The sequence below is a fragment of the Vidua chalybeata genome, chromosome 27 (assembly GCF_026979565.1).
Source record: "Vidua chalybeata isolate OUT-0048 chromosome 27, bVidCha1 merged haplotype, whole genome shotgun sequence".
Classification (NCBI taxonomy): Eukaryota; Metazoa; Chordata; class Aves; order Passeriformes; family Viduidae; genus Vidua; species Vidua chalybeata.
This window is the reverse complement of record NC_071556.1, coordinates 2,654,977-2,667,887: the sequence shown is the minus strand read 5'-3', so window position 1 is coordinate 2,667,887 and position 12,911 is coordinate 2,654,977. Positions and strand designations below refer to the sequence as shown.

The window sequence follows — 12,911 nt, the reverse complement described above, 5'->3', positions numbered from 1 at the left end:
ATGTCATTGCATGATACCAGTTTTCCCTGCAATTCTCTTCTATCTGAAAGTATCTGTCACTTCTTAGTGTTTAAAACCAGCTTTTTGCTGACTGTGCAGGCTGTATTGTTTTTGTTGGCTGCCAAAAGCTGTTTAGTACCTTTAAATTACTATCTTTTGCCTATTTTTAACTTCTGAATTGCCAATTGGATTCTGTGAACAGGAGATAAGAATGTTTCTAATCTTATTTCTATGGGGTCTCATTGTGTGCATCAAAGGAATGAACTGCTCTAAATAAAACATTTCTTTTCAGACCCAAATTCAGTGAAACTGGAGAATTACCCTATTCACACCATCACAGGGATCCTTAAGCAGTGGCTGAGGGAATTGCCAGACCCACTGATGACCTCAGCACAGTACAATGATTTTCTCAGAGCTGTAGGTAGGTTTAAAAACCATTCTTCAAACATTTCTGCTTTAACTCATTGTTCTTGGGAAAAGAAATTTATAAGATGCTCATGCTGACTAAACAGCTCCTTCCAGGGCACTTACAATTATGATTTTAGACATTTTACATAAAACACTTTTCAGGGAATTTCTCCTCTAGCTTACTTGATCTTGCTTCAGAAGTCTTTTTTATTTTTAATGTGTCACAGCTGTTCTTTCTAAAAACTGAATAAGCACGTCAATAAGTTTCCTTTCAGGAAGGGGTTTTCTAGTTATTCTGAACCTGATCTGGATATACAGATAGTTTAAATACCTAGATTCTTTTCACTTCAGTGGGATTAAGGCAGCCTGAATAGTGTTGGAGGTCTTAGTGTGTCACTTGATGATGGCTAACAGCAGCAGCACCTGAAAATGCAGGATAATTGCAGTGCCATGGGGGGTACTTCAACATTCAGTTGCTAAATGAAATGACAGTAAGACTTATCAGAATTTAGGAATTTTAAGCTTTCCACTAGCCTTGCACAGCAGTAAATATCTTGTGTTTTCTCCCTTTGTGCAGAACTACCAGAGAAACAGGAGCAACTCTGTGCCATTTACAGTGTCCTGGAGCAGCTCCCACAAGCAAATCATAATACCTTGGAACGACTCATCTTCCATCTTGTCAAGTAATGAGTTTAATTTCTTCATTTGTAGAGAAACTGTGATTCTGAATGCTGCTTGGAAGCTTTCTAAAGTGTTTAACACCTTCAGTGTCAGTGTGGGGATTGTGCTACTGGTTTGGAAATGAAAGAATTGAAGCTGGTAGTTGTGCTCATGAACAGGTGTGTGGTTACTGCTACACCCTGGTGTATTTGGACCAAACCAGGTAAGAACAACTTTGAAGACAAGGTAGATCTCAAAGCCTTGGTTAATCATCCAAGCACCTGGATTTAGACAGAGAGGCTTGTAGTGAACTGAGGATGAACATATGCAAGTCCCAGGAGGATAAATGGTGCTGGTAAAGGGGCTGCTCTTACCCAAGGAACCTGGGGACTTTCCAAGCAGCCCTCTGAACATGGGCAAATGGGATTTTTGAAGAGAAGATGCTGAATCAACAGACATACTTTTAAGAAGCTATCAGAGTAGCTTAACCTGTGTGACTCCCTGGTCCTTTGATACATGAAATGTTGTCTACTTAGTAGGTATGAAATAATTGTAAAGCTTCTTTGGACTGCTGTATACTGAGTGTCCAAGAGGCCTCCTTACATGTTATTTGAGAACTCTGGCAAGGTGTGATCAGGGTGTTTGTATTCTAGCAAGGTCCACTTACAATCTTTCTTCCTGGATGTTGAATTTCAGAGTGGCTTTGATAGAAGATGTGAACCGCATGTCCCCCAACGCCTTGGCCATCGTGTTTGCTCCGTGCCTCTTGCGCTGTCCTGATACCTCTGACCCCTTGACCAGCATGAAGGATGTCTCAAAAACAACCATGTAAGTTTTGGCAGTCTGCTGAGAAACAATGTTTTGGAATGAGATGGAAGGTCAGTACCACTACTTGTATTTGTTACAACTTTATTTGTATCAATCTCAGAAGCTGAGGTTCAAGAGTTGTTGAATTCTAGCTCTGTCAGTGTTGCCAATTCATACACCCCTCTCTGACCTTCCACCTCTCTCCATTTCACTAAGCATAAAGCTGGATGATCTATAAGTTTTTACTATCAGGTTTGTGGTTTACATCAAGTTAATCTATTTTTGGGGGGCTTGTACCCTAATTATCTATTTTGCTGAGATACAAGGCATAATAAACAATATGATATAGAATTAAGCTGTCTCCTGCATACTTGGAACTCCCTGGTGATCTCTTCTGCATTGTTCTTTGAATTGAAGAAGGTTCTGTCCTTGACCCTCTCTGTTCTCACCCTCCAGCAGCTCTGGCTGTGAGAGCCCCTCACCATCCTCACTGCATGGCTGGCCTTGCCTCTGCCACCAATGATAACAGAGTTTGAAAAATGACAGCTTTTTGTAACTTCTTACTGACCCCTGGGGCCACAGAGGTGGAGAAGGGCAGTTGCAGGCTCGTTGTGTCTCTGCCAGCCTGTGCCAGCACAGGGACAACAGGTAGAAGCAGCAGGAGCTGTTGGCAGCCGTGGTAACGTCTGTGTGCTCACCACTGTGTACAGCCAGCATGGGAGGCTCTGGTGATCCCAGGTGGAACATGTGCCATTACCTGTCACCATTACCTGTCCTGTTGTGCCTGCTGTGTGGGACTCTTCACCCCATTACCATGCAGTGCTGCTGTGAGGGATGGGCTAGGACACTGGTCACACTCCAGCCACGTGTGTGTGACAAACACCCCCAGGCCAGGAGCAGCATCTCATCCCACCATGGTTGTTTCAGAACCTTCATGGTAAGAGGCAGCTCAATAAGCTCTTGCCTTTCTCACAGGTGTGTAGAGATGCTCATAAAGGAGCAGATAAGGAAGTACAAGATAAAAATGGAAGAAATCAGTCAGCTGGAAGCAGCAGAGAGCTTCGCTTTCCGACGGCTCTCATTGCTTCGGCAGAACACGGTAAGTGTTGAAATAAAACTTCCAAATAAAACTTCCACCAACTTCTTGGGGAGGGAGTGCTACTTCTCCTGTCCATCCACTTAGCGAGTCAAAAATCAGCTGGAAAAAAACAACTGCCCAAAGCTGTAGATAGGAGCTAAATATACAGCTGCACTGAAGTTCTGATAAATGAAGGGTGCAGGGGTGGGAATCTGCTTTGTACTGTTCAAAATCTATTCCCATGTAATTCTGTCAGTGGAACTAAGATTGAGTGTCTGACATGGTAAAAGAGTTCCTTCACTCCAGAGATAGCTGGTGTGCAAAAATATGCTGCATTCTAGGAGGGAAAATACTCTTTGTTTTTGTTGTACTGATTAATACAAACCAAACTGATCAGAGGCTGCATATAGTGAATTTGGTCTCCATCTCTCTCTAGCTCTGGCCTATAAAACTTGGGTTCTCTTCCCCTTACGAGGGGAAGCTGGTATGTACAACTGCCTGGCTCCAGTGCATGGGTTTTTCTTATGGTACTCTTGCATGACTAAAATACTTACACGGGTTGTAACTCAGTTTTAAACACTCTTTGGAACAATCAGGACTGCTTGTACTGGTGCAACTTCATCCCCAGACTGCATGCAGGGCTGCTGGGCTGTTCTGTCATCACCTGATATTTTATAAACACTCTATGTAACTTACATTGGATGTAATAATATTACTCATCAAGTGACTACTAAAACTAAGCTGAGCCTCACAGATCCAAAAAAAGGTAACAAAATCCTGGATATCAGGTGAATAGGAAATTTTCTTACTTTTTGAAACATTTGTGTGGATAACTAACAGCTTAATCCAATCAATTCCATCAGCCTCTCCTTTGACCCACTCATTTTTCTTCTACTCTGAAACTTGCAGACGGGTGTAGCTGCTTATGGCTGACAAGTGTTACATGTGAATCTGTCTTGCAGAGTAAAAGCTCTCAGGTCAAAGGAAATGACAGTGGCACCTCAGAGCTGGACTCGGTGCACGAAGAGGAGGACGTTTCTGAAGCAAACAACCGGGAGAAGGAAATTCTCATTGATCGCATACAGTCAATAAAAGAAGAAAAGTGAGTCCCCCTTTACCTGGTCAGGCCATGCCCTTTGCACTGGGAGGCAATACAGGTAGTAAAGCAGGATACCTTTTGTCCAAAAGGATCTAACTCTGTTCTGTAGGCCTTCATGAGGGGGAAAAGGAAAATACACAGCACTAGCTGAGAGAAAATGAAATGAATAGTTAATGACTACATGCTTACCTCTGAACGTGAGCTGCGTAAAGGTGCTTGTGTCAGAGGTGCTGCAGCCTGTGTTTGATGCAGGGAGGACATCACTTACCGCTTACCTGAGCTTGACCAGCGAGGCTCTGACGAGGAAAACGTGGACTCGGAGACCTCTGCGAGCACAGAGAGCCTGCTGGAGGACAAACCAGGCCGGGTGGATACCGAAGGTCAGTATTAAGGTAGTAAGTGCTTTTTTTTATTCTATATCTTTTTCACTGCATACAGCCGGGTGACCAGACATTATCTGGTCACAGTGGCTCGTATTGAGTTACATTTTAGGCCTGCTATCAGTCTCTAAGTATCTTCTTTCTTTAAAGCAATTATTGGATTACACTGCCATGCTCAGAGCTCCAGCGTGCCTGCCAAAGACATTTGCAAAGTGCCTTCTCTCCCGCAAACCTCTTCAAATTCTTACTCTGCATCCCTGGCTTCAAGGCGCAGATACTCCTTAACACTGTCCAAGATTAAAGTGCCCCGTCGAACTCCAGTGATGCCAACAGCAAACATAAAACTTCCTCCCGGGATGTTGAAATGTACAGAGTCCCCGTACGAGGCCTTCGCTAAGGAAGAGTGTCAGAGGGTGCCGTGGAGGGAGCAGCCAGCGAGGCGGACAGACAGCATCCACTCGGTGTACATTGCACAAGGGTCTGCACTGGCCCACGCTCAGGAACTCGGGGATGAATACGAACCCACAGCAAAACTCAAACGCAGGTTCTCAGACCCTTACTCTCACATTCCCTGTGTGGAGAAGTGAAATTCTTCAGCTCTCTGGACTCTTCTTGAAGTTGACCACAGCTTTGGCTTTAACCCTTTGAAGGCCGTGAACTTGTTCATGGCCTTTTAGGTGGCTGCGGGGAAGGCAGCCCAGAAATGTACAGTACTGTAAGGGTTAAGCAAGGTTGTTTAAAGCAAATATTCTCCACTTTAAATTAAAATCTTGCAAAGACAGTAAAGCCTCATGTAGAATAAAATACATGGATTGAGTGTACAGGAAAAAAAAAAACCCATTCCACTGCTGTGCCTTTTCCATTTGCCTTACAATGGACTCTCATGGGACCAACAGTGAGTTTAGGTCAATGTGTGTTGCCTTAATGTTTTGTATGATTTTATGACAATTTTCTCTACGGTTTACAGAACTGTTAATGTGGTAATAGCCTTAACTGAGACCAACATGTATAAAAACGTTTATTAAAACATTGCACTTTTAAAAAATACATGTGGTAGTTGATCGATGCCTAACAAGCAATTTATTCTGAAGGAAGCCTTTGATTGGGTTACTGTTTTTATGAAGTACTGATAAAGAACCGGGGAAAGGGAAGCACTAACGCGGCTGTGGTGTCACAGGGGAGGATTTTGGTGCTCCTGGAGCAAAGGCGGAGCACCCATGCTGGGTGTGCTGTGCGAGCCGCCTCACCTCGGTGCCTGAGGGCGACCTTGAACTCGCGGCCATGCCCCAGCCCCTCACGGCGCTGTACCACGTTAAAGTGAGGGAAGAGCTCAGCTCGGCCACAGCGCTGTCCCGAGCCGCAGCTGCCTCCATGCCCGTGTGCACGCCTTGGGTTTGCGGTGATTTGAGGGAGCTTTTGGGTTTTTTTAAATAAACCGGGGCGGTCACGGCCCGCCCGGCGCTTCCCGCCCCTCCCCGCGCCCCGCCCCAAGATGGCGCCCGGCGCTGAGGCGAGTTCCGGTGCCGCCATGGCCGCGACGCGGCTGGAGCTGAACCTGATGCGGCTCCTGAGCCGGTGCGAGGCGCTGGCGGCGGAGCGGCGGGACCCCGAGGAGTGGCGGCTGGAGAAGGTGAGGCCGCCGCTCCTCTCCCGCCCCGCAGCACCGCGTCCGGGCCCTCAGTAACCGAGACGGGGAGCGCTGTGGTGTTAAATCCACAGTCTTTGCCAAACAGGGTATTTCTCCTTAATGCCGCCGCTTAAAATCTTGTTTTTGCCCTCAGTATGTGGCTGCTCTGGAGGACATGCTCCGGGAGCTGAAGAAGCAGTCCAGGTGAGCGCTCTGAGCCCCTGGGTGACTGTTGTGGGTTTGTGCTTCAGGGTGTGCCAGGGGAGGTTTAGGTTGGATACCAGGAAAATTTCCTTCAGTGAAAGTGGTAAAACACTGGAACGGGCTGCCCAGGGAAGTGATGGAGTCACCATCCCTGGAAGTGTTCAAAAGGAGAGCAGATGTGGCACTTGGCAATATGGTTTAGTGGGAATGGGGGGATTCAGCCGAAGGTTGGATCTGGTGATCTCGGATGTCTTTTCCAACATTAATGACACTGTGATTCGATAATCTCTTACCTGTAAGTCAGCCATAGCCCACAGACATCATGGCAGAGTGTGCTTCCCTGTGGAAATATGTATTCCTTGAGCCCTCCTTGCCTTGGAAAAAGTGATTTGAAGAGAATTGGAAGTGTATTCCTGATCTGAGGCTATTTCTGCTTCTTTGGAAAACCATGTGGGGTTTTTTTTTATTATTTCATTTGGAAAGTAGAACACTAGAAAATGCTGATAACTTTTGGTTTTGATATTGTTATCTTTCAATTCCAACAGCAAGCCAGCCCCTGAACTGCTGAATGAATACTCTCGCAAAGTGGACTTCCTAAAGGGACTCCTAGAAGCTGAAAAATTGGTGAGATCTACTAGTTCAGCTTGAAAAGATTCCAGTATTCTGTGTTTATATTCACCTATTACCTGGTTCCTATGCTTACATTTATCTTACATCTCAAAATAACAGTCATTAAAATATTATTATTATTATTAGGCACTCCTTGTGAAAGCCTGCATAAATATATTGGAGTCATATTTTGTTAAAAGGAGGTATGGTATGAAGCTTCTTTTCAAAAGCAAAGCAAAGTGTACATTCATCTTTCTCACTCCTTTGCTGTGAGATGCAAGGGCAGGTGCTGTCCCTCAGGCCTGACACCTCTCTGGGCTGGTCCCAGGTCACCTGGAGAGCTGTGAAATGCCAACAAGCTGGGTCTAGCCAGTGAGGTGCAGTCAGCGCTGCTGTTCAGGCTGACTTCCCTGTTGGGAAGCAGCTGTGGGATTGCACCCCCATCCTTGTGGGTCACACCCCAGCTGCCTCACGCTGCAGAGTGTCATATCCCTGCTTCTTCCCACTCCCAGTCTTCATCGACAGAAAAGGCTCTGGCAAACCAGTTCCTGGCCCCTGGGCGCACCCCGACGACGGCCAAGGAGAGAACCCCGGCCACCAAAACCGTCCACCTGCAGACCAAGGCGCGCTGCACGGGCCAGATGAGGAGCGAGCTGCTCGGCACGGTACGTTCAGCGCTGCTGCTGCTTCCCAGGTTGTCCTGCTTGCGTTCCACTGCCTCGGGTGGCTGTGTCTCAGAAGTGTCCCAGGCTGGGTGGGGAGGCAGCTCTTTATCTCAAAATCCTGGGCACAGCACTCTGCCAGGCCTGCAGGGCTGTCCTTTATCACTGACCCTTTGTAATCTGCTGTTTTGGTTTTCTTTCTCCTCCCAGGACCCCCTGGCTACTGATGGTAAGTTCAATCTCTTGGTTCCTCTAACTGTAGTCAACCTGAGTCTTAGAGAGAGGGGAAGAGGGAGGTCAGGTGTTTTAAGATTTCCCAAAGTGTACTTTTAATTTAGTGCCTCACTTCTTTTCAAGACAACAAATTTTAAAAACAAATGAAACTAAAAACTCTTTAACAGTTGAAAGCAGAAGTGTTGTTATCAATGGTGGCAGGGACTTGCAGGAAGCTCCTTTTGTAGCATTCATGCAGAAACAGACATTCTAATTACAGAATTAGCAGGGGCAATTTATTTTGTGCCTGTTCCCTTCTGCTCTGAGCAAACCATGTGATCTTGGGTGTTTTGAGTAGGTGTTGTTCAGTTCCTCTGGAATACACAGCCATGTTATTCACGTAGGGAACTGGGAGGAATTAATTTGAGGTTTCCATGGCTACTGTTAGAGCAGCTGGAGCTGGGCCAATCTAATGTGTCCTGAAAGAACACCGAGACACACAGGCTGAAACCCTGCCCTCAGGGATGTGATTCAGCTGGGGTTTTTCCCTTCTTTTGATGTTGGGTGTCCTCTTTTCCCTGCAGAAAGCAGGTAGGTATTTGACACCCATATTCCTTGGGGGTAGAGGCTAAGTAGGATTTGGATATCCAAAAATCCCTTACAAGAGACTTGTTTTTTCAGCCTGTGATTGCATAGGAATTTATAACATGCTAAACACTTTTTTATATTTTTCCAGATTCTGAGGAGTTGAACGTAAGGAAGCGAAAGTAAGTCAAAATTTCTCATTCCAGTGCTCAGTATTTTGAGCACTGTTTCCCCAATTTAAAATTCTAGATATGCTTTAAATTGGGTGAAGTGTCTGTTTATAGAAACCAAAATATAATGACTTCAGTTGACTCAATGGGCCTTGTTGTCTTGTAGAGATGTAAAACCTGGGGAAAACTTGTGAGATCAGCCCAGAAGGAAGTGTAAATCCCTTTTTTTTCCTTGTGCTCTTGCAGAGGCCTCACATCAGACGAGAAGCAGTCAGCAGTGGAGCTGGATGCTGTGCTGCAGCACCACCAGGACATGCAGGAGAAGCTGGCTGAGGAAATGCTCAGCTTGGCTCGCAGCCTCAAAAACAACACTCTGGCTGCCCAGAACGTGATCAAACAGGACAACCAGGTAGCGCTTGTTGAGCTGTGGCCCCTCAGTTTTGCAACCCACAAGGTTCAAGTGCTGATGTGTGAAATCCTGTAGCTCCAGATTCCAGGTGGGATTGGAGTGGGGAGACTGGGGGCAGCACCTGCCTGCAGTTGAACCTTTTCTCTGTTGGAGGAAGCTGCCAGACCTGGCAGCTGTGAGGCTGACACTGTTTGCTCTCTTTGCTCCACAGACACTGTCACACTCCCTGAGGATGGCAGACCAGAACTTCGAGAAGCTCAAGGACGAATCCGACCGCCTGGAACAGCACGCCAAGAAATCTGTCAACTGGCTGCTCTGGATAATGCTAATTGTAGTTTGTTTTATATTCATCAGCATGATTCTATTCATCAGGATTTTCCCCAAACTGAAATGATTCTGTTTCATTTTACTTAAAGCTGCCTGCAGTGCAGTGGGAAAGCTCAGCTGGTGTAAGAACTGTCACAATCAATGTCCTTAAAGAGGCTGTCCAAGGCCTGCCTTGCATCTCCTCCCTGTGCAGGCAGTGTGGGGTTTCCTGAGGAAGGCTTTCCACACTTGCATACTTGTTTACTTGGTGACTGTTGTTGCCTCTTGCGGGGAGAGCTGAGGTAAGATGAGAATTTACACTGAGCTGCTAACAAGTTCTTTAGTGGATAAATACAGTCATTTTTAATGTGTTTGTGACAAATGTTATGACTCCTAAAAGGCATTTAGCCAATACAAATTTAAATAACAGTTGAAATCTTACATTGTTTCCTGTCTTCACAGCTTTTCTGTACTGACCTAGGAGCTTGTTGCCAACAGGATATTTAATTTCAGTTCTGTACATACACAGCTGCAGGTGTAGAAAGAGAATTCTGCTGTTCAGGTGCTTGCTTGGCTCAGATTCAGAGTATCAACAGGTAAAACTCTTCTCAGGCTCACCTTTTGCCCAGATGGGTATTTGGGACTACAGACTTCACCATCTTCTCCAGTTTAGATTGCTACAGGACTGGAGTTGCTTTCTGTGCAGGGTTTGCCTCCCTTTTGTGCGTGCAAATGTTCTCACTTCTCATTGTGGTGTTGATGCTGCTGCATGAAGGAAACACTGTGACCCTGCCACCTTCGAACTGTACACACAGTGCTGCAGGTGGCACAGACCTCACCTGTGCAAACATGCTTGTGCTGGAAGATGAGGGCAAAGGAAAGTGGTGTCTTCAAGATGGAAGTAATAATTAAAAGAAATACTTAGCCTTTCTTTTTGAGCAAATTATTCCTGTTGTCTTCAGAGTTCACTAAAATAAAACAGAGAAAAAAGAAACTCATATTTTTAAAATACTGCTGCTGCTAGAAAAACTTGGAGACTGCAGTAAAGCAGGGCTTGTGTGACAGCCTGAGAGTCTCTGTAGGTGCTTGTGATAAGCTGAAGGCAAACCCTTCTGCACCCTGCTGGTCAGTGTTCAGGTGTGTCCCATGGAGGAGGTGAGGGGCAGCAGGTGACCCTGGCTGTGCTTTGGTCTGGAACCAAACCATGGGGTGCTCCAGGCCTGGCTGCTGATCCCAACAGCCCCAGGACAGGGGATGGTGGGGGAAGAGTTGTTGGCACAATTGGATTCTTAGGAATATCCAGCTTTGCTTTGAACACATCCCAAAGCAGCAGGCTCTGTGTCAGAGCTGTGCTCTCTTCTGCACAAACCCATCTCTGGGTAATGAAGACAGTTAACATGTTTTACACAGAATACTTCTGTTCATTTAACACTATGCTTGTAATGTAGTATGCCACTCACTTAGGGATTATCTAATGAATAATTATATTATGAGGCACAGCTTTTAATTTCAGCTACTCAGATATCTGCAATATACTCCTGTTTTACTTACCTTGAATTTAGAGAAATTTATAGTTGTGGCAGTCAATTTATGGACATTTCTACTTTTCCCAGTTGTTTTCCTTCATCTGTATGTAATGTTTGACATTTCACTGTGCTTCATTAGTCAATGCTGTGTCACCAAATTATTTTTCAATTCTGATTGCTCACTACTTTCCCTGCAGGCATTTCAATGCCAAGCTCTTCTCTTAGAGGCTGAATGTGATGCTGGAATGGTTTTTGTGTGTGAGATTCTGGGATGCAACATTCATGCTTCATCGTCCATAACATTGTCCTCTTTATTACTTGAAATAAATTATTTTTTCCCAGTTTACAGAAGATTTGGTGCATCATTGCAGACAAGTTTAAAACTGACTTTTGCTATCAGCAAAATGGGTTGCCTACAACTTTTTGGCACTTATAAATTAGGAAATTTTTGGTTGGAAAGACTTGAAAGGGAGCTGCTAGTGATAGCTTGTCTCCAAGAAAACATCCACCCCTCCAAGTCACAGATACTGATTTACAAAGAAGTCTGCATGGAGTGAGTTCAGAAATCACTTAACTTTTGCCCATTGACATTTCATGGGTGTTTGTTATTTTGCATGAATGGCCAGGAGTGAACTCTGTAACACTTTTTGTTATCTCCAGTGGCACTGGAGCCTCTGAGCCTGAGCCTCTGCTTCCTGGGGCTTCTCTCCCAGGTGGAAGAATGTTCCCTTCTTCTCCCAGCTCAACGGATCCACTGCCCTGCACACAAAGGCTGGGCTGTTGTCTTTGCTTTTCTCGAGTACATTTAGCAATTGGAGTCATTCAACACCACTTTGAAGATGGGAGCCGGTGCTATTTAGAATAAACAATGACTCAGGGCTTTGTGACATTTCCCAGATGAATGACAGTTTTTATTTTTGACTGACCTGTGGAGGGTGGTGGATGCTCTGCTGCTCCAGCCCTCAGCTCCATTTCGTGGCACAAGGCTCTGTGCAGCTCTCTACAGAATAATATCTATAGAATATGTATAGAAATGGCCTTCTGTGAGAGTTGCTTAACTTTCCCAAAAGCTTGGGAAATCCAGATGGGGAGATGTTTATCAGGCACAGGGCTGGGCCTTGCTTGGCTTCTTGGCAGACTACCTGCTTTGAGAGAGCAAGGAAAATTAAACCAAAACCCTTTTGGAGGCTTGGGTCACGTCAGGCCAGTGGGTGCAGCAATTCAGAGTCTGGCAGCAGCAGTGACTCTGGGTTAGTCTAAGCTTTTCTGGCAAACACCCTTGGTGGCAGAGACTCCGTGTGTTACAATGCTCAGTGTTTAGCAGTGTCCTCGTCACAGATGGGATGTGCTGGAAGGATCCTTCACAGGCTGTTGGTGCAGGAATGGCAGGAGCAGAACACTGGATACAATGGCTCCTGTGGCTGGGCAGTCCCAGGTTTTGGGGACATGCTCCCTTGGGTTTTCTTTGCACTTTGTGCATCAGGCTTGAGAGGCTGTGAGCAGCTTCCCCAAACTGGCAGCTATTCTGCCAGAAGGGAATATCCTATGAAGAGTGAAAAGGAGGGAGTGGGCAGAGCAAGGTTCTCCTCCTGACTGTTCCCTGTGTGACACCCAGTGTCACCTTCCTTCTCATTGTCTGCTGTAATCCTGCCATGAAACCTCAGAATTGAGTCTTATGATTTATAGTTACAATTTCATTTCTTTTACCAAAGAAATTCTTCCTGTGAGGGTGCAGAGGCCCTGGCAAAGGCTGCCCAGAGCAGCTGTGGCTGCCCCATTGCTGGAAGTGTTCCAGGCCAGGCTGGATGGGGCTTGGAGCAGCCTGGGATAGTGGAAGGTGTCCCTGCCCATGGCAGGGGGTGGGATGGGATGGGCTTTTAAGATCCTTCCAAACCAACCATTCTATGATTCTGTGAACCATAAAAACTGTAATGGCAGTGCTAGAGCAGCTCGGAGCAGATCCTGAAATGTCGCAGTCTGCAGCAGAATTCCCAATGTAATTCCCAAGTCCCAGGGCCTGGCATGGGGCTGGCTGGGAGCTCCTGTCCTGACCTGCCCCACTGCTGGGAATCCGTGCACTTGCCGTGTGTCCCACTGAACGGGAGTGACATTAAACCCCAACGGCGCTAAATCAATACCACCTGTCACATGATGCCACCGTGACATTT

General features: G+C 46.0%; 2 protein-coding genes and 1 long non-coding RNA gene across 11 annotated transcripts in view; 2 read left to right on the top strand and 1 right to left on the bottom strand.

Annotated features, from left to right (window-relative positions):
- Positions 1-5,479, top strand: part of MYO9B (myosin IXB) — a 43,102-nt gene extending 37,623 nt beyond the window's left edge. For 2 of the 7 annotated variants that reach the window (XM_053965625.1, XM_053965623.1), the window contains 8 exons: positions 293-421; positions 986-1,091; positions 1,765-1,896; positions 2,851-2,974; positions 3,390-3,437; positions 3,916-4,055; positions 4,305-4,432; positions 4,583-5,479. In XM_053965625.1, coding sequence (XP_053821600.1) covers positions 293-421; positions 986-1,091; positions 1,765-1,896; positions 2,851-2,974; positions 3,390-3,437; positions 3,916-4,055; positions 4,305-4,432; positions 4,583-5,019 — 1,244 coding nt within the window. In that variant the 3' untranslated portion in view covers positions 5,020-5,479. Of the gene's footprint in view, positions 1-292; positions 422-985; positions 1,092-1,764; positions 1,897-2,331; positions 2,453-2,850; positions 2,975-3,389; positions 3,438-3,915; positions 4,056-4,304; positions 4,445-4,582 lie in introns of those variants that run through there. The other 5 variants (XM_053965629.1, XM_053965627.1, XM_053965626.1 and 2 more) reach the window with 3 other exon arrangements.
- On the bottom strand, positions 603-2,502 carry LOC128800463 (uncharacterized). Of its 3 annotated transcripts, none has more exons than XR_008434979.1 (3): positions 2,444-2,502; positions 1,736-1,911; positions 603-831 (listed from the first exon to the last, which is right to left on the bottom strand). It is a non-coding gene; the product is annotated as an uncharacterized LOC128800463 (long non-coding RNA). The 3 variants fall into 3 exon arrangements; XR_008434977.1 differs by lacking the exon at positions 2,444-2,502 and adding an exon at positions 2,247-2,325 and having other exon boundaries at positions 1,736-1,914; XR_008434978.1 differs by lacking the exon at positions 2,444-2,502 and adding an exon at positions 2,247-2,325.
- Positions 5,480-5,546: 67 nt separating the features above from the next.
- USE1 (unconventional SNARE in the ER 1) lies at positions 5,547-11,094 on the top strand. Its single transcript, XM_053965630.1, has 8 exons — positions 5,547-6,062; positions 6,214-6,263; positions 6,809-6,887; positions 7,385-7,537; positions 7,745-7,763; positions 8,484-8,514; positions 8,749-8,911; positions 9,123-11,094. Exons 1-8 carry the CDS (start codon positions 5,925-5,927, stop codon positions 9,303-9,305), a joined length of 816 nt encoding a protein of 271 aa, XP_053821605.1. The 5' UTR covers positions 5,547-5,924; the 3' UTR covers positions 9,306-11,094.
- Positions 11,095-12,911: the final 1,817 nt, after the last annotated feature.